The sequence below is a fragment of the Thunnus maccoyii genome, chromosome 13 (assembly GCF_910596095.1).
Source record: "Thunnus maccoyii chromosome 13, fThuMac1.1, whole genome shotgun sequence".
NCBI lineage: Eukaryota > Metazoa > Chordata > Actinopteri > Scombriformes > Scombridae > Thunnus > Thunnus maccoyii.
This window is the reverse complement of record NC_056545.1, coordinates 24,807,153-24,832,175: the sequence shown is the minus strand read 5'-3', so window position 1 is coordinate 24,832,175 and position 25,023 is coordinate 24,807,153. Positions and strand designations below refer to the sequence as shown.

Sequence of the window (25,023 nt, the reverse complement as noted above, 5' to 3'; positions counted from 1 at the left end):
AAGAGGGTCTTTAGTTGACATTATTAAAGCCAGCTTTGCTTAAAAAAGGGAGGTAGACATGTCTAGAATGCAAATGAATTATAGAGTCAAATTTAAACCAAATCAGATGTCTAACCAGTTCATTTCTGTGTGGGATTACAATTTAATTACATTTATCTGTAGCCTATATCTTGTGAATTGGTTTAAAGTCTAGTAAAGGATGGGAGGACAGGATGTCTTATGAAACAATACAAATTGAAAATTTAATGTGTGAGAATCATAAAAGGTAACATCTGCATCTATTGAATCGTGTCAGAATCTAATAAGAGAGACATGTGGATAATGGAGATGTCCATGTAATAGGCTACCTATTACTCATAAATCCCTCTGTTGGTGTAAAATGTTGGAAAGATCTGACTCTAACTGAAAAGCTGAACCACAAAGTACATGAGATGGTTACATTTCATTTCAATTATCTGTCAGTGGTATGTACAGACAATCATCTGGACATGTAAAAGATAAGCCTCCTCCAGCACAGTATTTTTCACACCAATTTGGGGACCTGTAAAACCAAACAGCCACTTGTCTGCCTCATATGGGTAACTAAACTGAAATACAATTTATAGTTATGTAACTTCTATACATGTAAGCTACTGTGAGTTACCTAATTGAAAATATATAATATAATATATAATCTTTAAAGAAAGCTAACAGAAAAACGCACTCCACGTCAGTAGATGGCGCCTGTTGATTTGTAAGGAAAAGACAAGAAGAAGACACAGAAGTTTTGTAACATGCAGGAAATTTATATATGAAAACAAAAATAGGGCGGGTGGAGGACAAGGTTAAAACTAGAATGTGGAGACAGTGTTGAAGGGAGAAAATTATTACTTATTTTTTTGAGGACAACTGGACTGGAAGGAAGGTTTTAAAATAAATGGACGCTGAGGGAGAATTAAACCTGAAGGTGGCAGTAATGCGACGTGATGGATGGCAAAAAAAAACTCACAGAAGAAGAAGAAGAAGACACCGAAGCGGAAGAGACGTGGCACATAAACAGAGAGAGGAAGGAAGCAGCTACCTGTAAGTTTACTGATGACAGCTTCTGGAGCCTCCTTCCATGTGAATTTGACCAGCAAGCTTAAATGACAGTCATACAACAATACCAGAAGCGAACGGGACTTGATTAAAGTCTATGTGACAGGTGACGTATAATTATTAATCGTTTGCGTAAGAAGCTGCTAGCTAAGTTAGCCTGTTAGCGTTACTGATAACTTCCAGCTAAACTAGCAGCTAATGCTGCTATTAGGAGGTGTTGCCGATGACAAGACGGAGTAGATAGTGCTTAAATATAAAGTGAGAGCAGAAAACTGACCCACGACCTCCTGAAATGTGTGTGATAACTTATGTCAAGATAGTAAAAACCACAACATTAGAGGCTCTGTAATTTACAGCTAAGCAAGTACAAATCACGTCAGCAGACAGAATGAGTAGCACCTAGAGCTATGTGTCATTGATAACAAATGATGGAATTAGTTACAGGGCATGTTAACTCAATAACCTGTCGATATTGATAATGTGATGATGATTTGACTGGGACAATATTACATACACTCACCGCCCACTTCACTAGGTACACCTGTGCAATCTAATGCAACAGCTCTGCCATAAATTCTCCGTTACGAAGCTTATACATTTTCAGTGTTTGTTAACATTGTCAGAAATGATATAATTCTACTTTATGTTTATTATTGAGGTTGTAGTGGGTGGTGGTGGTGTACTGGAGTGCGATGCATTGATATTGAATGGTGTTCTTAATATTTTGTCCACTGTATATACTATTGTTAGCCATTAGAGACTGTGCCATCCGCCACTTGAGACATGACATTAGGGTGTCATTAGTAAAATAGATACAGTATGCTGAACATACACGAAGAGTGTAACAAGTCTGTACACCAAGGAAAAAACAAAATATACAGTATGCAAAATCATGATGACCAAATCTCTGGTCTATATGTAATTTTGTATTGCAATATGTCAAGATGTACAGAGTTATGTAAAAATCAATTGAGATTGAAATTGATAAAATTACCAAACAAGAATACCTGTATTTTCCTTAAAAAAGCAAGTTAAATAACTGACAAACCAAGGTACTTAATCACATGGATGCAAAATTATCTTAACAAATACAATATGGCCCTAAAACAGTCCTTCTCATTGATTTGCAACATTGCCCACAATGTGCAAATATAACCAGAGATATGAATGACATAGATACTTGGTGTAAATGGTATAGCATAATCTCTTAACGGTTGACTCATTTATATCATCACATGGCATGTATTGACATATCATATCCTTATACTGACATATCAACATATCCTCAAGCCATAATATGTGACCTATATGAAACATGTTCACATTGTGATTTTTATTGCTTATATAATTATTTCCCCACCCACATGGTAACTATTTATCTTTAAAATGACTGATGTGACATAAAAATTTAACACAACGAACAACACTCTGAAGTTTAAACCCTTCTCATGACTTTTTATTCAAAATTTTGGGAAAGTGAGGAAGTAAATCAAAAATATGCCAACAGCCAGTGTGTCAGGGCAAATTTCAGGCTGTCAAGAAAAAGCAAAGAGATTAAGTTGTATTAATTTTAACGTCTATTGTGTGTGCAAAAATAAACATACCTAAAGTCTGTATTAGAAAAACATTAGCCCCAGGATAAATACATTTAGTGTCAATGTCACATGCTTTTGCCATTAAATGAAGACACTCTTCTTGAGTTGACACCTTGGCAAAAATAAATTAGGATTTGTACTTTTGTTTGTTATGGCTTCTGCTCACTTTAAACAGGACAGTTTGTAAGTCACAGAAGGATGAGAAATCAGAAGAATTTTTTTTGTATGTACATCCATAACAAACCTGTATTTATTTATTTGTTTGTCCTCAACACAACACAGGTGGCAATGGGTCTCTGCAAGTGTCCGAAGAGAAAGGTGACCAATTTATTCTGCTTTGAACATCGCGTAAATGTATGCGAACATTGCCTAGTCTCCAACCACAACAAGGTCAGTAGGTGAACAAATATCACATGATTTATTAATGTACAAAACCTGTAACATATTTTGATCACATAGAAATTCTATATCTCCTCTTGCCGCCCTTTAGTGTATCGTGCAGTCATATCTGCAATGGCTCCAGGACAGCGATTACAACCCAAACTGCACTCTGTGTAATAATCCACTCAGTGCTCAAGACACTGTCAGACTCGTCTGCTATGGTAAGTTTTATTCATTAGGAACTTATTGGAAATTCATGGTCACATGTGTCAAACAAATCCACTGCTGTTTAAAGGATCCATTCAACCAATTAAAGAAAAATTCACTTACCCCTAGTCATATCTAGAGATGGATATTGTTTTGGTTTTATTTGCTGAGGAGTTAAGAGAGACCTCTGCCCCCACCCGAATACAATAGAGATCAATGGATTTGTTTGTTGTGCTCACAGCATTGAAAATGACATTTCAGTAACTCAAATACATTATAAGTACATTATACAACATCCTTACTGTACTATGTGCATCCCACACCTGTTGCTGTGACGAGAAAATGTTTTCTTTCTTCTTCCACAGATGTGTTCCACTGGGCTTGTCTTAATAACTTGGCATCTCGGCTGCCCCTTCATACGGCTCCAGCAGGATACCAGTGTCCCAGCTGTCAGGGTCCAGTGTTCCCCCCTTCCAACCTGGCCAGCCCAATTGCTGATGTGCTGAAAGAACAGCTATCGTCTGTTAACTGGGCTAGAGCTGGTTTAGGACTGCCACTGGTAAGGGCCTGTTATTGTTGTACCTTGTTTGGTGATCTCACAACTATTAGACAGTATTCCTGAAAGCAAATCAAGTGAGAAGAAAATGCACATTCATGGCAGTGCTTTTTCTGGTTGTATTTATGCACAGATGTAATGTGCTCAGATATTTATAAAATGGGATTTCTGACTGACAGATTGAAGAGCCAATCGGAGTTCTTGAGGAGACCACAGCTAATGATGTCACTGACTACACTGACTGGTCAACATTTGATGGTGAGCCTATATGTTTAGTTCTCAGTAGATTACAATATGTGCATAATTATTAGAGATAGTTTTGCAGCCTTTTATACGGTATTATTTAAGTAGTTTGATTTGTAGTGAAAGTCAACATATTATCTGCCATGATAGGCTCAAATCCTATTTTTTTCTGTCCATGTTACAGCACAAGAACAAAGTAATGTTTACCCCAGCCACTCTTACAACACCAGCCTCGGCCCACCACCAAATGCTGTTTCACCCCCAGCACAGGAAGAGCTCGGAGGTCCTCGTAAAAATGGGGATCCAAATGTGCAGGAGCACTCTGTGATCAACTTTACTACTGCCACTACCTGTGACACAATTACAATACACACAGGTAAAGCAGTGGAAAGCCCTCCGAACTAGTCTCTCTACCTGCTTTTAAAGAACAGCTTTGCCTTCCCTCAAACATTCAAAACAAAATTTAGGATCAGTTTTGTGCACATACTGAATATACTGTTTTACCTTCTTTGTTGGAAGACTAATTGGAGTGTTTGTTGTTATTCTCTAGCATCATCACCGAGAAAGATCTACGACACACGGGACACTGGTCACAGCTCTGTCACACAGATCGACTTTGACGACGACAAGTACCGGCGACGACCAGCGTTAAGTTGGTTTGCTCAAATTCTCAAGTTAGTATTCTGATCTCCTGAGGAATTTGAGCTTTCTTTGATTGCATTGTCACTAGTAATCAGTCACTATGGAAATGTTATTGTGATCTCTTATTCATTTATTTATTTATTTATTTCAGGAACCGCACAGGTGGAAAGCGGACATCTCTCTCCTGGAAGCAGCGGGTCTTTGTGCTTCTTCTTGTTGGAGTTCTGGGATTCTTCACGTTGATAATCGTTATGGCTAAACTTGGACGTGCCTCAGCTGGCTCAGACCCAAATTTAGATCCTCTCCTTAACCCCAACATCCGTGTGGGGAAAAACTGAAAACAAGCATTGATTCATTCCTTCTTTTCCTTTCTGTATTACACAACATAAGCCTGTGTAGAAAGAGCTGGAATGGGACTTTCCTATATACGGTTAGCCCAACAGAGGGAGCCGTTTACCCAACTTCAATGGAAAAGACAATAAGACACTACGCCTTTATTAGAGTGGAAGCAGCTCCTGGTTCCATTCGTTTCCATCAGGCAGTAGGAACATGCCAGGGCCCTTCAGACTATGAAAAAAAATCTCAACATTCAGGAGCTGTGATCCCAGCAAAGCAGCTTCCAAACTCCAAAGGTGTCCAAGGCTCGGTGCATATAGATGAAGAGTCCACTAATTGTTGCTTTGAATAGCTTTTGATGAAGCGGGGCAGTATTTATATTTACAGTTCTGGCTAACATTGTCAGTGATCTTTGTAGGTTGTTTTTTTTTTTTTTTTTTTACAAATTCAGTAGAAACTAAAGAAACACTGTTTCATCTTTTGCTGACATATGTGTAATGAGAAGCGTAACGTTCAGTAACGTTTGCACAATTCTAAACTGATTCTACTAAGGAGCAGTGACTGCTTTCAGTCAGTTATGGAGTGGCCTTGTGCATTTCCACTTCAGAGAAGAGGTGGCCCTCAGAACTGGAGTCAGAAATACCCCACACATAATTAATACACAACTATTTATGGGTGTCTGCATTACTTCTAAAATTGAGTGCATTGCTTTTAGATTTGCCATACATACTGTATGTACATTTTCCTGCTGTTTTTTGACTGTCCATTAAATGGGAATACTACAGAGTTTCAGCATTTTAATGTTTTTTAAAGTCCATGATCCATTATCGATTGCTGTGCATTGCCAAAATCAAGAGTGAAGAATTTATGGGATGTCAGTTGTGTCTGCAGCTTCAGTGAGAATCAATTTTCTTTCTGAATAATGTTGTTATAAAACAAAATATGTATTTCTATTGCACATTTGAGTGCAATAAATATTTTGTTATTCCATTGTCCAGTTCTCCTAAAGCAGCTGATGGCCCTAAGCAGCTATCACAGACAGGTAGTTTTAGCTCTGTAGGGAGAAGAAAAATGATGCTCCAACACTCATCGTAATAATATACACGAATCGTTAAAGTGTTATACAATTGATTGAGATCTCACACAGTATAGGCAGTGCTAAGCAATCTTTAAGGCAAAATTTGCACTAAAATGATGTATGAATACATAACTAGAACTGGAAGGGTGACAGCAAGTAACTTTATCTATTTCCAGCATCTCACTGTGGAAAGACACTACATACATGCCTGTCTTCATAATAAAAGTTCACTTTCAAAGACAATGCTGTTCTTTATTTCAACATGTGGCAGAAAGAAATGACTGTTTCAGCAGGATGCATCAAACCCAGAGAACTGCTTTATTAAACATTTATTTTGTGCTTAATTTCTGTCATATCCCAGATGTAAAACAGTTCTTGCACACAGGATGAAGAATGGACTCTAAATACAGTTAATGTCACATGTCCAATTCTGCTCTGGAGACAAAGTTGGATATTAGATACTTGCGCTGAACATCATGTACTTTCACTCAGACTGAAAAAGAGGAGGCAGACCTGCCTCATAGATAAAAACCTGATGAATGAACTCACTGTGGTGCTCAACCATGAAACCACTCTACAAATATTTTTCACACTACTCCCCCTGGTGGTGTATCCAGAGCTCAGGACCTCCTCAGTAATGTCCTATGGTCCTCGGTGAGGTCAATGTTAGTACAGAGACCAGAGTAAGGCTGTTTTTAAAACATCTTTCTATGTCTGCTTAAAAAAACAAACAGAATTAGGTCATTTTATTATTCATTCATTAAAATTAGTCTTATCTTGTAATGTTCATGGAAATATAAATATTGTCTTGTGGGCATCATACTCGCATGAATTTGAGTTAGAACCCCAGAAAAGCATCTTTCTTATGGACATGGTTTAGATTTTCATACTGTATTTGTTTGTATTCATATTTCAAACCTCACTCATTGCCCATTAGTTTTTTCTCTCTTTTGCTTTGTGTTTTCTGCCTTCTTATTGAATATTGTAATGTTTTTGTGGCGCATGGACATCCAAAATGAAAAACCTCGTCAGTCAAAGAATTAATAGCATTATCTTGCCTTAAACCCATTGTAGTCAACTTACAATTTAAATTCAAATTCATTGTGGAAAGTTTGTTTTTCCAATATGGAAGATTCTCAGTACGTTTAGTGCTGTATGGGTCTGTGCTGCTTTACTGCATGTATGATGCACTTCAGCAGAGGGTGGGTACATGTTGACCTATCCAAAACTTTCACCATATCACCACAACAACATTCCTAAATACTTTGGCAAGTGGCTGGAGAGCAACTAAATCACCAACTAAACCTTCTGAGAGTGAAATGGTGAGCTTCTTCACCTGAGACAGAGATGTTGTTGACAAACCTTATAAAGTTATATTTTCTCCTCACATATTTTAAATTGTTTTACTGAAAGCTCTGTGGGGGAAAAAAAGGCTTTAGTAAATAATTCTATATGACAGGGTGTCAGCATTTCAGTATGCAATCACTATACTGCATTCATTATTGGGCCTATGACTGTGAATGATAGATGACATACTGCATTATACGATGTAACTTTGTCACATGCTGTCCTTGAGAATCCTTGTAATAACCCCCTTCAAGTGTAGATCCTGCTGTTATAAATATTCACCAATATATCACGTGTTTGCATGTGAGTGTGTGTGTTAGCTGCATCATCTAACTTTCCATTGTGTTTGCCAAACAGTCACAGCAGTGGAGGTTTGCCATTGACTGTCAGTGGATCTGAGCCATATTCCATTGATGCAGGGAAAGCTGCCGGCGGTGGTGATGATTATGCACGCTGCAAAATTACAACGGGGACGACGACTTGTACAGAGCACAGAGCTGTAGTTTGTCTTGTCTTATATTTCTCTTGATGTGTGAAAATAGTTCAAGTTATGAGTGGTTTAATATAACAGCATGATGTCTTATGGTGTAATTACTTTTGTCACTCTATTGGAATTCAATGTGTTTCTCAGTAACTTTGAGTTATTAGATTTCCCATTGCACTGACATAATAGGGACATCCTAATCAATAACTTCCCACTTTGTAGTTAACATGCATACCGCAGCATAGTTTGTCTGCACCTCTGTTCAATACTCATGACGACAATCATAAGTGGAAAAATGTTGAATCATCTTTGTGATGAGCTGCTGATATTTGGAGTGATTCATTTTATTTAATTTATTTAATTTGTGCTTAGAGTTCACCTCTCAGCTGTTTCTGCATTTGCTGGGGGCCAGTGTTTTATGGCTGATGCGGTGATCCTGCAGTGGCTATTATGACATCAATATATCATCACTATTTATTCAAGGCATTTTCAAAAAAAAATCATTAAAATATGCTGAGACTCTTATTCACTGGATTTGATGAAATATTCGACATAACTATCATTCTGATTTCTTTAATCTTGCTACTGTTGTCTGAAGAGCAATGACAAGAAAGAAAAATGTTTTGTTTTTTTAAATAATAATCTCATATGATGAGAGTAATTAATAGAAATCGAAATGGAAATAAAATGAAATAAATATAAACACAAATAGTATATATAAATAAATAAATGACAGAATTTGGTTTGTATACAGTATATTGCTTTATAACATATGTAAAGTATGTATTGATCTGTTTGGTGTATTTGAATTTATGTATGTTCAGCACAATATGTTACTCATTAAAACTGGTGTTTTTAAAATACAAGCATACGCCATCATATACAGTATACAGTACAGTTTAATACAGGTCAAAGTATCTGCATGCAATAACTGGCCCTTCTGTCATTGGATGGCATGGGAGTATAGATTGATGTGTGTGTGTGTGTGTGTGTTTGTGTTTTCACACGTGCTTCCCTGTTCATTTAGAAGGCGCATCACACAGAGAGAGTCATTGCGTTTCTGGTACAAAGCATCAATGAACACCTCTGTCTGTGTCATTCCTGTGGCTTCTTTCAGAACGTAAGTACAGATGTTTTCTCTATGGTAGATGTGTTAGTTACAGACAAATATCTGAGTCAATTCCTCTGTAGCTGTTCTCTCAACTAAAATAAACTTTCATTGGAACATTAGAACTTGTTTTGTAATGAAATGTTGGATAGCGTTACTTGTAACTTAACAAAGCTGCATTTGGGCAAAGAAATCTGCATGGGACTATTTTTTACAGTTGCCTTTTCATGGTATGCAGTGCTGCATTCACTCTTTTTTCACAAAAAATCTAATCTTTATTCATATATAATGTACATGAAACTGATCAGTAATCATGTTACTGGTGTAGTGAACCAGTATTATTATTATTATTGTCTATATTTAAACCCGAAAAAAAAAACAAGTATAAAAGTACAGTTAATAAAAGATACAAAAAACCAAATCAATTAAAACAGGTACAAACAGAAACAGAATGGTTTGTTATCATAGATTTAAATTGACCAAGCGTTACCAAAGTATTAATTTTTATGGTGCTTTGTAAAGGGTTCTGGGTGGTTGGGGCATAGAAACCAAAAGCAGATCTTCCAAGCTCGGTACAAACTCAAGGGACTTGGAGTGAAAGTCAGTCATTAGACTGAGTTTAATCAATCTAGCAAAGATGTGATGTAAGATGGCAGCTTCCCAATAAGGGCTTTGTAGATAAACAAATACATATGCCTATCACGTCTCTCAGACAGAGAAGACCATCCAACTTTTTCATACAGGATACAATGATGAGTGCTATAAACATCACAAGTAATAAACCTAAGAGCAAAATGATAAAAGCATCCAAAGACTTAAGAGTAGAGGCAGAGGCATGCCTATAAATCACATCACTATGATCCAAAACAGAGAGAAAAATAGCGTCAACAATCCTTTTCCTACAAAGAAGAGGAAAGTTGGTTCTATTTCTGTGCAAAAAAAACAAAACAAAACAATTATTTGTCATAATTTGTTGACAAGATTGTTTATATGAAATTTGTATCTGAATTTGTCATCTATCCAAATCCCAAGGTCTTTATATTCTATAACTCTCTCAATAATGAATCCTGGTACAGTGGAAATATGAAAGTTTTTGCTACCATTACTTCTAGCTCTGTATAATGACATACACTTAGTTTTATATGCATTAAATACAAATTTAAGATCATAAGTGTAGCTTGGAGAACGTCAAAGGAACTTTGTAGGTTCTCCACAGTTAGCCGAGCAGAGTTGGCAATACGATACAATATTGTATCATACGCACTTAAATGTGAATGACAGTTAGTTAAAGATGAAAAAATATTATTTATGTAAATTGTAAAAATTGTAAAAAGTTTAGTTTAATAAGTAATTTAATGTGTAATGACATTTTCATTATCATGTTTTTTCCTAATATATTGCAATTATTGTATGAATGAAAATGTGAGTATCGCTTTGTTTCTATTTTTCTCACATTAATTTTGTAGATGGATAAAAAAAAATAGTACACCAGCAGAAGACTGAATTATGTGACATGATTTTAATGAAGGAAAATAATTTCCTCAGGGATCAATACTGTGCCAGTTTCTGTGGACATCACTCAGCCGATGGAGAAATACTTCAGACCTTTACATCCTGATCAGGACAACAGAGGCGTCAAAGGTCAGAAGTCTGACATGTGTGACCATCAGGAGAAAGACCTCAAGCACAGAAAGACTGCAAAATCTCAACAAATGAAGCACCACCACCAAAATCAAGGCCATCGCCATCACCATTACCAGCACAAGTTACATCAGTCAGACGACAATGATAGCCCTGAGTAAGTTATGAAATCATTTCTCTATTATAACTATGTCTGTTCTCTCTTTCGTGTATGGAATATGTTGCTAATTTAAAATAGACCAAGATATTTAAACATTCTGTATTTATTTTGGTTTGATTTTACACATTAGTAGGATTAATTTAGCGGAGTATGTCCTTCTGAGTTCATTCATTTAATTTTGATTCATAAACTGCTGTTGTCATTGTCATGCCTTGTCTTGGTGTCCTGACTTTAAACACCCATGTTTTCTTTTTGAAATAGCACCCATTCAACAGCAGAGGAGAGCATTTTCAACGACCATCACACTGACCATCGACATCGGTTTGATAATGACAAGACTCGTGATTCTCATTCTCACCATAACCATCGCAAGCAAAACCATCGCCATGTTTCTCTGTCAGCAACGTCTTTTAGTTCCTCAGCTGGTTCCTCTTCATCCTCCTCTTCTTCTTCCTCTTCATCAACATCTTCCTCCCCCTCTTCTTCCTCCTCCTCCTCTTCTTCCTCCTCCACTTCCTTCTCTTCCTCCACTTCAACATCTTCCTCTAGCCTGTCATCTGAGACCAGCAGTGAGTGTTCAGACAGAAATCCACTTAAGAAGCCTCAGCATTCACAGTCCTGTACTGACATTTCCGGGAAACACAAGTACTTTGAAGACGGAGATGATGCAGTCCCTTTGATAGATAAAAGAGGTCATCAACACAGGCTCCCTGCCAAACAGAAAAGAGAGAAAGGCAGGTCCTCTCACGGTGGCACTACTCATGGTACACAGAGGATTACAAGAGGCTCTGGAAAAGATGGAAGTTTCCGCAAAGCCAAATCAATGGAGGCTCTCAGCAGTCCCAGAGATAGAGAGGGGCATGGAAATGAGGATGAAGAAGAACAGGAGATGAGAAAAAATGAAGCCAAGAAGAATTTGATGAAGGAAAAAATGAAGTTTTCTGCCTTCCTTAATGAAATAACCCGGCAGGTGCTCAGCCCAATGAGACTCACCACTCTTGGGGTTACAGACGCTCAAACACCCGGCAGCCCAGGGCAGGCCACTGTTAGATCCAGTAAGGTCGACAGCAGCACTGAGAAATGCAGACAGCAGAGGAGTCGGCCTACCAGTGCAGACTCAGTTAGCTCCAGCAAGTACTCCCATACCAGCAAGCAGTCCCATACTAGCAAGCAGTCCGACTCTTCTCGACTATCTCACTCTAAATCTTTACACCACCATCATCACCGTTCAGCAGTCTCACCCCATGACATGTACCCTAGGCCTAAAAGCTGCACTGATATTAGCTGTTTGAAAGGACGTCACTCACGGTCTGAAAGTCCTCAGCATCATTCCCATTCACCCTCTTATAAGCACCACCACCGTCACCAAGGAGACCATCATACTCGTAGACATCATCATCACCATGATGACTGCAACAGCCCAAGTTATCACCATCACCACAGAGATCACCACAACACAAGTCGTCACCATCACCACGGACACCACCACAGTCCTGTCTATCATCATGAAGATCACCATTCCCCCACTTATCACCATGGTGAGCACTACAACACTTCTCATCCACACAGAGACCACCACAATACATCTCGTCACCATCACTATGGAGACCATCATCATGGAGACTGCTACAGCCCAACTCACGACCACGGAGAGCACCATAGTGCAACTCATCATCATCACCATGGGGACCATCATAGCCCTGCTCGTCACCATCACCATGGTGACCACCATGGCCATGCTCATCATCATCACCATGGAGACCACCATGGCCACGTTCCTCACCATGGAGATCATCACAACCCAGCTCATCATCATCATGGTCACCACAGCCCAACACATCACCATGGAGACCATCACAGTTCAGGACACCACCATCATAGCAAACGCCCAAACACTGAACACCCTACTACACCACATCACCATGGACACCACAGCCCAAGCAATGACCATGGAGATCACCACAACCCAACACATCACCATCACCATGGAGATCATGATGGCCTTGTGCAGCATCACAACTCTGGCCATCAGCATCACCATGGTGACCACCACAGTGAATCTCATCATTGTCACCATGGAGACCACCACAGTCCAGGCCATCAGCATCACCATGGAGACCACCATATTGAAGCTCATCAGCATCATCATGGAGACCACCATAGTGAAGCTCATCAGCATCATCATGGAGACCACCACAATCCAGGCCATCAGCATCAGCATGGAGATGACCAGAGTGAAGCTCATCAGCATCACCATGGAGACCACCACCATGAAGCTCATCATCATCACCATGGCGACCACCACAGTCCAGGCCATCAGCATCACCATGGAGACCACCACAATGAAGGTGATCAGCATCACCATGGAGACCACCACAGTCCACGCCATCAGTATCACCATGGAGAACACCATAGTGAAGTTCATCAGCATCACCATGGAGAACACCACAGTCCAGACCATCAGCATTACCATGGAGACCACCACCATGAAGCTCATCAGCATCATCATGGAGACCACCATAGTGACACTCATCAGCATCACCATGGAGAACACCACAGTCCAGGCGATCAGCATCACCATGGAGACCACCACCATGAAGCTCATCAGCATCACCATGGAGAACACCACCATAGTGAAGCTCATCAGCATCACCATGGAGAACACCACCATAGTGAAGCTCATCAGCATCACCATGGAGACCACCACCATGAAGCTCATCAGCATCACCATGGAGACCACCACAGTCCAGGCCATCAGCATCACCATGGAGACCACCACCATGAAGCTCCTCAGCATCACCATGGAGATCACCACAGTCCAGGCCATCAGCATCACCATGGAGACCACCACAGTCCAGGCCATCAGCATCACCATGGAGATTACTATAGTACAAGTCATCACCAAATACATCACTCTGAATCACACCTGGACCAGCCCCACTCCAAAAACGATGATCTTGACCATGATGACCACCACACTCATTTAAGGAGGCACTCTGCTGACAGTCCGCCTCCATGCAGGAAGCTTGAGTCTCTTTCTAGCAACTCAGATTCACCCAGGAATACAAGCAGCACCTCCAGTCAAGAGAAGGAACAGACAAGCTTCACTGGCTCATCATTACATAAAGTATGGCTTTATGGGGTTAACACTACATCCATACTCATTAAAATCCCCTATTACAGTCTGTTCATTAACACATTATTGACAATTCAATAGTTCCCTGTGTTCTACATGCTTATTTAACAGGTTATGCAATAATGTTCCACTAATTTACTTTCCTATTGATTTGGGCACCAGTGTGCATGTCACAGTGAACACTAGCTTAGCTATTACAGAACAGTAGGTTAGTTATCACACCCAGATAGTAATCAAATTGACATGTTCTTTGTTCTTCTTTCTGTTGGCTTTCTATTTCACTTTGTTATTGTGACATCATGGATAATATTTCTGAATGTCATTTTTCTTGTCCAAGTAATTTTGTTTTTTTTATACAGGAAAAGGCACATGAGCTGGGTAAAATGATGTAAGTGTTATGTAATTCTTTTGGTTTGTTTACTAGTAAAAGTCATTGTCCAAGTGACAACCATGACAGTGCTAGTGTACTTAGATTGATTGATTACATGGGAGTATCATAGAAACACTGACCTGCATATTTTTACACCCACAGTAATGAGAGTAATGAAAAAATGTCTTATTAAATGAAATATACATCAAAAACTCATGTGCATTGTCTAAATTGATTTATTTTTCTCTTGTCTTGTTTAGGATATTCCAGGGGCAGAATGAGGGTCTGCACCACAGTTTGCTGCAGACAGCAGTGAGGATGGAGTGTTTAGGAGAGGAATTCATGAGCAGCCAAAAGCTTTTGGAGGCAGAGCTTCAGAGGACACGTGTGGAGCTTAGTAACCTCACAGAGAGGTTTAAAAGGTGAAGAATGCAGTTTTGGACTGAATATGATGATGATCTGCATAGCTATATTACTTCATCTCATACTACTGCATGTACAGTATACTGCAATGAATTGTACTATCGTTTAAGTGAGTGATTTCTCTCTGTCTTATTTTAGACTACATGACAACTGCTCCTCCGCACAACAGACTAATAATCTTCTAGAGCAAAAGCTTCACTCAGTGGTGAGATTGCAAGTATTTCCCTTGTTACGTAGAAGCAAGTTTTGACACATGTAGAGGCCTTTTTCTAATTAGTTGAGTGAAAGTTATCAAAAATCTCTGGAGGGGATAGCGTGACATAAGCCCCCCCCCCCCTTACTGAAGGTTTACTGTGCTTCCTGTACTTTCTGTGTCAGGCTCAGAGTATGGAAGGAGAACGTGAGAGGTTGAACCGTCGAATTTCAGCATTGACAGAGCAGCTCGCCGATGCAAAATTTGCCAACTGTGTGGAAACATACAATGTAAGAGCTTTACTTTCATCTAATTTGTAGGCAGGCAGTAGCTGCTTAAACACTTTCAGAGGCAGGGGAGGAAAAACGAAAAAGGACACCTCCATGGTTGTCTCTAGCATAAACTATCATGTCAGAAATGACGAAATACAAAATGTTCTGGTATTCCTTATGATTTCTGTTTGCTACTATGAGCAAGAATAGACAGACGAAGAAATTAGATATTGATAAGCCTCTGTGAAATTGTTTAGTGCACATATGGCATTAGTATGTTCTTCCATACAAAATATCCTCTTTATTCTTTGACTTTGAAATATATTAATCAATAATCTGACCAGTTTGCACACTTAACTTCTACTTACTGCAGGTAACATCAGTGCTGCACAAAACAGACCATCATTTTCGGTCAGATGATGCCATTAATCAGGTGATTCTCCCCATCGCTCCCCCTCCGGCTCAGTTCATGGACAGCCTTAACTATGGAAAGGCCAAAGCTGCTGGGCAGGAGCAACCTCTGGGTCCAGTTCCAGAGGAGGAGGAATCTGACTGGTCAGAGATGGGAGAGGAGACCCCACGATTTATACTGACAGGATCAAACAGAGGTCAAGCATGGAGACACCGGGAAGGAGACTTGGACAAAGACAGTGAGTCAGGTGGTGAGGAAATTGTCAGACGCCCCTCTCCATTCCCACTGCAGATACCTCATCTGCAGTTTACCATTCACAATGAGATCTTACCTGTCCCCAAGACCAGTGCTTGCCCTTCTGGCTTTAAGAATCTGCCTGAATGCATGACAGGTGAGAGCACATACAGGATCGCGACAAGTCCAAACCATGGCTCTGCCATGCTGATCCGGTCAGCTAGCCTGGAGGAAATCCCTCTGGCACGCCATCACATGCAGAAGGAGCTAAGAGGCACAGAGGCCATGATGGACCTCCACCACCCAGGTGATGAAGCTATCGAGGATTTAGATAATGAGATCATTCATCACTGGAGAACAAGCAATGATAGGGACACAGTTATTGGGAGGCCGATAGAAAGCAGGGTGTCAGAGGCAGATAGCAGTCTGGCTGGCCTGCAGTCAGCTGAGCGGATGCTTAACCATTTCATATGTGAACCGCAGCCCAGTGAGGGGAAAGGGCAGGGCAGGGCTGAGGTGCATGGCTGGACAGGAGGGATTCCAGACGAGGTGTTGAAAGGGGAGCGAACACAGCTGTAACAATAACACATGTGCACTGTTCACTCTGTCTGAAAACATGATCTACTTTGGTCTTTTACGAGGGAAAGTTTGAACCTTTGAATTGAAACAGTAAGACCTACTGGATTTTGCATTTGTTTGTCTCTCACTATCACTTTTCAGACAGCACCTTGTGCTCCCTCATTAGTTTCTCAATAAAAATGTACACTCAAATAAACTTCATATTACACATATTCAACACACACTCGCAGTTTTAACTATAACTATAAAAATTAGATCAATACAGACATTTACTAAATGACAGTGGAGACAGATGGATAATGTAATATATGTATTATGTATTTAAACATACACTATATTTTTCTGTACCTTGAAACCTTTTCTGCAGCTTAGATTTAGTCATTACATGATAAAATGCAAATGTTTATTTCTGTTTTATAGATACACATATAGATATTTCCTTTCCTGTTCAATCTCTGCAGAATAGAAACAAATCTACTTATAAATTTGCTTATTTATTTTGCATTGTTGCATGAAACATTATTTATTCATATAAGTTGTATTTCTTGTGTGGTTAGCCACAGTTATGCATTGTTGAATATTTAAAGGTATATACTGCAAGTGTTAAGCACATCACTTTTCCTGTTGTAAAAAGTAGATTTAGGCATAATAATGTATACTTACAGATACAGTTCTGTAATAGCTCTAAATATGTGATATATATGATATATATTCAAATATATATCCAAAGGTATTTTCCTGTCTGTGTGCAAAACTGTTTCCTCTGTTTATAATGATGAACCTGCCAAAAGAAATGCTTGCAATTGAATAAATTTCACAAGTTAGTGTAAATGTCATCCATGTAATTCTGTCAATATAACATCTAATGAGATCTAATAAAACAAATTAAGATACAATTATACTTTCTGATCTATATCTTATAATCATTCCTTGTAAAACTCCATCTACCTATCTATCCAGGTATATATATTTAGGGAGGAGTTGCTCTAAGTTTAATTACAGATGAGAAGCTCTGAAAAGTTAAGGTGAATGACAGAAGACATGTTGATCAGGGACATTGTTAGAAAGTGAAGGAGAGACTTTGGTGATTTTCTAAACTTACCAAGTGTCCTAGATGAGACATGGTTTTCTGATGATAGTTCAGCAGGCAGAACAGACTGGTAAGTCAGTCTCCTAAAAGGTCACTGAGATTGTAGCTGGGTGGGATGCCTCAGGAGGACTGTGGAGTTTGTGCAGGTTTCAGTAGTGAACCACCTCTGCACTGTCACACAATTAACTGAAGGGTCATGAGGGTTGTGTTTTATGAAATTGGACAAGGAACATGTTTCCTAGGCTTTTGACATTTTCTATACTCCAGGGACAGTTGGGATTTATTATTTACCAGTTTTTAGCATATTAACTGTATTAAAAATGTTTCAGTTTAATTCTACCCATACAGCAGAATATATGTAATGTATTTTACTTATGGCACTGGCTACAGCTACAGAACCAGTGCAATAATTTTCCAACTATTGACATGGAATGGAATTCTGTGCCAGTGGTCCCCAGGCTGTTGGTTCAGACTGGTTTTCCGTGCTGATATTTAGTTTGTTATATTGGTACAAAATGGGTTTTCCAGAATTTATTGCTGGACCTCTTGTAGACCACTAACCAGGCATTCTTTACCATCACATTGGACATTTTAGTGCTGTTAAATGAGACGTCTTTACCGCATATTCATGTTTCAACCTAAACCATGATCTTTCCCTAAAACTAACCAAGTGGTTTTTGTTAGTAAACCTAACCATGTTAACCCAAACCATGGGAAGGATTGGCGTTACACCAACAAGCAAAAATGTTCCTCAAATTTGAAACAATTTGAATTTGATTTCATGATCTTGTGCAATCAACACTGATGTGCATGCGTAATGATTCTGTACCAAAAATAAACAGACTATTGACACAGAGGAATCTGTACCAATAGCCACTTCCTTTACTTATTCAGAACTTGCTGTGAGGTGTATTCCGTAATATAGACTATATGCTCTCCTGCTTAGATGGTTAGAAGCTCTGTTTAGCAACAGTCAGTGATTTAGAAAGACCTCCTTGCTGTATGGCTGGAGCTCCTTCACAGTAAGGGGCAGTGACTCTGGATCAGATTCAGGACATAGACTACTCCCACCTGGCCTCAGAGTGCCTTGAGGGACAGAGGAAGCTGCCCTGTTGCCACTGTGACGCTGACCTTGATATACTTGTTTGGGCTTCTATAAAAAGACGACATAGACCCTCCTGTGGTTGCTGTCTTGATTTTGCCCGACTTCCTTAACTTCTGCAGAATTCCAACCTTATGATCAGCACATGGGCCCCAAAGAGAGAGTTATATTTATCCCTATGAGCTCCTCATAGGTATTATAAGATAATCAACACATACTCTCTCTGGAGCTACATAGTCCTTTCTCGCTTTGCTGAAGAGGAACAATTCATCAATGTGAATTTATTTCAATGTCCTTACACATTAGTGTTTTCTTTGGCTGACATGGAAAATAAATAAAGTGTTTGATAATAAAGTCTCCTGAATACATATCTCATGCTTTTTATCTCATGTCTCATTTTGTTTTCATCTCAAATTTATTCCAGTCTATGTGTGCGTGTTTTAAGTTGTGTCCTGAGGATCTGTGTTACACTGTTAATGCCTTATAATATCCATCTCTGTGTCAGGTTCAATTTGGTTTGTCATCCACGCCCCTCTGCATAAGTGATGGGTGCTGAGCAGACAATGGCCTGGATTCACAGAGCAGTTTAATAGGATAGGTAGGCATTAGTGGTAAGACGCTCCCAGCATCCAGGTTTACCAAATCCAGTGTGCCAAATCCACTGTGTGGCACACTGGACGATACACAGTGGATGCTGGAGATATCTGGACTTTTTTCACCACTTTTTGGGGAGACAAATAAGGTGAACTTTGATGTACTTACATCTGTTGAACTGAAGACGCACTAGTTGAGATGTGAAGCTTTAAAACTTTATTCTCAAAGGATTTTGCACTAACTTCTTAACCTTTTCATTTTTGGATAAAAGTTCATTCTCACATTGCTATTATCATTTTTTATTTTGCGTGTTCTGTTGCTACCATTTAATTTTTCAAATGCAGTGTTGAATTTCAATTTTGTCATCTTCATCTTTGAGAGTCCTGCCTCTGACCTCTCCTCCTTTCTCTCAGACAAAGCACAGCATCGTCCCTCGTTGCCACGTCGCTCTCCTTCCCCTATTCCCCTGGTAAGACTCAGAGCCCCTCGCTGCAACCATGGTGGTGATGAAGATGAAGTTCCCCTTTGAGAAAAGGGTGAAGCTAGCCCAGGGACTGTGGCTCCTCTCCTGGACTGCCACAATCGCCGGGGCCGTCACCTTTACCCTGGGGTGCATCCTCAAGACGGAGCTCCGCAGGAGGGCAGAGGTACCGTCTTATGTCTTACATGCTACAACTTGGAAGCTGAGTACACTCCAAAGCATTGCTGTTTTTGACCTTTTTATTTTTACATTTAAATTACCAGCATAATCACAATGGTCAATATTATAGTTACTTATAGTTTACTTGCAAAAGTGAGTGAAATGTAATGATACTTTCAGTGTAACAGAAGCTATATATGAGTTGGTCCAACTGTTGACAGGATATGTTGGAGTTGTAAGATGGTTGTGAGTGACTTGATTACACACTGTAGTACTGATTTACACTTGTAACACCAAGTACGCTTGAAAAATGCCATTTGTGCCAGTTGTACTTTCCTTGGCACAGTGTTTTTGGGGGAAAATAAGAAAATGTGGAAACCAGAAAATGCGTCTTGCAAAGAGAAATTAAATTTCTTGTCGTTAAACAAACGTCCTTGTTATATGTAGCTCAACAGCTAAACACACCTGTGACCCAATTTGGATCCTGACTCATCATTTGATAAACCAGGCTCTATATCCAGTCTTAATCTCACCGTAATCCCCACTTTTAAAGGTTGTCATCACAACTTTGCATTATTAACAAACCTATTACATAGGCTGTAACTAATTTGGATGTATTTTATTTCCACATTTACATAGTTTGTACATTTTAATCATTTGCAACCTCAAAAACATAATCTTTGTACAACTATCACTGCATTTTTCAGTATTTCTAGTATTTTTTTAAAAAATCCCAAAATATTTATTTTTAGCAATTATAATTGTGATTAGAAGAGCCCTTTTCCCTTCAATATGAAGATTTCATCCTGTGATAGCTGGATGACAGCATTCTGTTTCTGTGCTTTATTGACTGCAAAAAAGTGTAAATAGCCTTATTCACACATACATTACAAACAGGCAAAGAAAAAAGAAAAATACATATAACAAGAAATAAATAAATTACAGAAACAGTAACACCTATAAATCTTATAAATGTTACCCTGTCATACTACTATCTATACTGCATTGTAGTTTTCCCACAGATTTTAATCCAATAATTTTACACTGGAATGTTTCAATGTAATTTAATGTAATAGATCTACAACAGCTCATCACATTCTGTAAAAGTCTGTGGGTGTCCTCCTCACACTAAAATTTACTTTTTTTCGAGAGTTTTAATATACAAAGATCATTTAATCACCGTCTTCTTCAAAGTGCTTTTAAATTTAAATGCACTCCTTGATAGCAGCCTTATTTATATAGCGTTATATATAGCACCTTTAACAAAAAACAGTGAAATATTTCTTAAGTTCTTTTGCATTGCCCAACAACACAGTCTGAGGGTCAGCATCAGCAAATTCATCAAGTACTTCAGGTTTCATTTTGTCTGGAGATCACCTACTCTGCTGAGCGTATATTCATCAATCCATGTTATATTTTAAGGTGTGCAATCATTCAAACCAAGGAACCAGGACATTTGTATACAACATAATGTCTCACACATTTACAGGGTCACATCCTGATTTGGCAATATCACATTTGGCAGCTTACACATGTTGACTTTTAAAAACTGAAAGATGGGAATAAATCCTGATGGGGAAATTTGGACACAGTGCACTGTGTCCAAATTTCCCCATCCCTCATGAGTGAATAAGATGAAACTGCAGTTATAGTAGATGTCCTTGACCAACATAGCTGAGGCTTAACTGCTCCTGCTGAGCCGCTCATTGCTCAAGATCTGATTGAATTGAGGCAGGCATAATAATGCATATTTGTTACTGCATTTGATGCTACTGAAGAAAGTTATTATACATGCATTCAGGGAATCTTCCCCGTATAAAAGTTTGACCAGTTCATTGTGTTGAATCTTCCAGGGTTCATTAATACACATGTTGTGTGGCCGATCATTATTCAAACCCACAGAGCTCTAACTTAAAATTCATCATTGTAAAGTCAAGCTGAATCATTTGGGGTTGAATAGAAAATGGTGCACACTAAAATTACTCATCATCAGTGGCAAAAATTTAAGTTAAACAACTGGTAGAACTGATGTTCAACATATATTTCCAGATGAATTTTTTAAAAATCTGGTAATTTCAGGCAAATACATTACTTCTGTCTACATAGTTTTATATGTTTGTTGAAGGATTATGCATCATTTTTAACATGATACATTTAGATGTATTTTTGCTATTTCAAACAAATTGAATTCATATTCATTATATTATTGTGTGACTTACTTACAGGTAATGGATAACTCAAACGTACATATTGTGCCCAATACCCTCATGATTGTTGGTCTGGCCTCCATGGGTATCAACTACTTTGCGTCAAAGATCTGTCAGGATGCCCTGGATGTCGGGCGATTTCCTCGCTGGAAGACCTTCTTGAAGCCCTATTTTGCTGTCTCTTGTTTCTTCACTGTCCTCATGCTGCTAGCTGTCATCATGAGCTATGTAATGAGGGGCAGTCTGGAGGGTTCTCTGAAGGTTGGCCTGAGGAACGGCATCCGCTTCTACAAGGACACAGACACCCCGGGCCGCTGCTTCCAGAAGCAGAATATCGATCGCCTGCAAATGGAGTTTCAGTGCTGTGGAAACAACGACCACAGGGACTGGTTTGAGGTCCAGTGGATCAGCAACCGCTACCTTGATTTCAGCTCTAAGGAAGTGAAAGAGTAAGTTGTGGGCAATGATACAGGATGTAGTAGAGTGGGTTTCACATCTGTGAATATTTACGCAAAAACAAGGAGATCTGACTACAGTACTGTATTACAGATAAACAACCTCAACAATGTTAGTTGTCTGACACACATCTTTCATTTGTTTCTTTAGCCGTATCAAGAGCAACGTGGATGGCCGTTACTTGGTAGATGGAGTCCCATTCAGTTGCTGCAACCCCAGTTCTCCACGACCATGTATCCAGTATCAGCTTACCAACAACTCAGCTCACTATAACTACCAATACCAGACCGAGGAGCTCAACATCCACCTCCGAGGCTGCAGAGAGGCCCTGGTCAACTACTACATGGGCCTGATGAACACCATTGGGACTGGAGTACTGTCAGTCTTCCTCTTACAGGTATACTATGAAGGATTTATGGTGCTTCTACAATGTTTTACAGGCAGAGTTGATGATGCAAAGGTAAGCTTTAAATTTGGAAGCTGGTCAAGGCATGACATGGGCTTTTTGGGAAGTTAGATACAAAGGTAAAAATGCATTCTTGCAGTTGAAAATGAGAATCCTGACTAAACTGAGAGTGAATATTGACTGATCTCTCTTTCTTTGTAGTATCTGATGTGCACAATTTGAGCAATATCCATCAATAACCACTTCCTTTTGGTAGTCCTTGTGAATCCTTCATGATGCACTGTGATGAAATGTGCTCTACATTTAACACCCCCCTACTCCACCTCCTTCTTCCCAGTGCTCTGTGCTGGTGAGCTTGCGGTTCCTGCAGACCTCCATGGAGGCAGTGGCAGGGAACGAAAATACAGAGATCGAGACAGAGGGGTACTTGCTGGAAAAAGGAGTGAAAGAGACCATCATGGAGTATATAGACCCTGTGCTGAAGTTCCTCCTGCTTACAAACCAAGTGGAAGAGGGCACTCCGGCAGGTGCTGACCCAGCATAAACCAGCGATGACGTACGCACATGTAAATAATTTCTACGCAGAGAGGGCAACTAATGAACGATCATTTAAAATTAAAAACAGAACATTAATCACAATTTTCTATGAGTTTCGTGGATTTAGGGATAGTATTTTTTATCGTCCGAAGACCATCACAAGTAAAATAAATGTATTTCATTCAAATTCCAAATGCTGAACTGATACCCTCTCTGTAAACCACCTGAAAAGATGCCCACAGATGTTATTGAAAATGATGATGATTTCTGCTGTTTTTCAGATTCTTGTCACTCCTTAAAATGCTCCAAATACCTGAGCACATCTTTATTTTTTATTTTTCTCCATTTCATTTTTCCAATTATGTACATGGATGATAAACCCTTTATTATTATATTTGATTACAATTCCACAAACACACAAAATCATTGCTTTTGAATGTAATGTGCATCGCTAATTGTATTCCCACAATTCTTGTCTGTATCAAAAGCAATAAAACAATCACCAATCAATGGGTAAACAGTAATTCGTGAGGCAATGTACAAAATTTCTTTTGGGTCTTATACAAAAACAAGGATGTAAAGCTGACTGTAGAGAGACATGAGGCACAATGCTGTGCTGTGCAACAGGACTATGACAGAATTTAACAGATGATTTATTAAAGTTTGAAGTAAGTAATTGCCTTATGGAGTGGTGTCACTTATTCCTTCTTTTTTTCTAATGTAATCACAGCAATTGCAGATATTACACATAATACATCATATGTCACCCTCCATAATAGGTGCCCCAAGATGCTACTTTCAATCCCTGCCTCTCTTCTCCCCCGTCAGTGAAAGGAATAGGATTAAGAGGATTGATTAATCGATGTCAGTAATGCAGTGAAAGCCATCAAGTGTGTCCTCTGTTGTGTCACCTTTGCTAAAGCTGTTAATCCCATTTGTTAATACTCAACCTGCTGCCCTTGCAGTTAGACACCTGCGTCAGGTGGATATAAGATCCAGCATGAACTATGTGAAGGCTTGGTCTGCTTATAAGAATATAATGATACTGGGAAAAAATTTTGAGATTGATCAAACAGAGATATAACTATAACATTCAAATAGAGACACACGGTGGAGAGTCTATGTTCTGGTGGCTCATTGGGCCTTTGATGAAATGATTTTCTGATTTAGTGAAACAAATGAAAAATAAGTGGGAAAACTATTGTATTTTCCCTTTAAATTTCAGCAGATGATTCATCCTTGGAATCTATTTGTAATATCAACCCATATGTTTAGCTTTATTAAAGGTCCTTTTAAAACATGTGTCTTGAGTTATTTTTAGGGGCTAGGAAGACCTCCTCTGACATAAAACAGGTAGCGTTCAGCTGTTTAATGTAACATTTGGGTGAAGAATCACAATGAAGATGTCAGAGGCCATGTATTGTTACTGCAAAAACTTCAGGCTGTAGATCTGAATAATTGTGCTTCTCTAGTTTGTATGTTGTCTTGTTTTGAAGGTGTAATATTTTTGCACACCA

At 39.0% G+C, this 25,023-nt stretch overlaps 2 protein-coding genes across 3 annotated transcripts; both read left to right on the top strand.

Annotated features, from left to right (window-relative positions):
* The first annotated feature begins 979 nt into the window (after nt 1-979).
* Nucleotides 980-5,823, top strand: zfpl1 (zinc finger protein-like 1). Of its 2 annotated transcripts, none has more exons than XM_042431234.1 (8): nt 980-1,062; nt 2,955-3,062; nt 3,163-3,274; nt 3,626-3,819; nt 3,996-4,074; nt 4,244-4,435; nt 4,610-4,733; nt 4,853-5,823. In XM_042431234.1, exons 2-8 carry the CDS (start codon nt 2,961-2,963, stop codon nt 5,037-5,039), a joined length of 990 nt encoding a protein of 329 aa, XP_042287168.1. In that variant the 5' UTR covers nt 980-1,062; nt 2,955-2,960; the 3' UTR covers nt 5,040-5,823. The 2 variants fall into 2 exon arrangements, with proteins under 2 accessions (XP_042287168.1, XP_042287167.1); XM_042431233.1 differs by having other exon boundaries at nt 996-1,183.
* Nucleotides 5,824-19,757: 13,934 nt separating this feature from the next.
* On the top strand, nt 19,758-23,802 carry rom1a (retinal outer segment membrane protein 1a). The gene is made up of 4 exons (XM_042431942.1): nt 19,758-19,907; nt 22,126-22,556; nt 22,714-22,960; nt 23,307-23,802. Exons 1-4 carry the CDS (start codon nt 19,758-19,760, stop codon nt 23,511-23,513), a joined length of 1,035 nt encoding a protein of 344 aa, XP_042287876.1. The 3' UTR covers nt 23,514-23,802.
* The last annotated feature ends 1,221 nt before the right edge of the window (nt 23,803-25,023 follow it).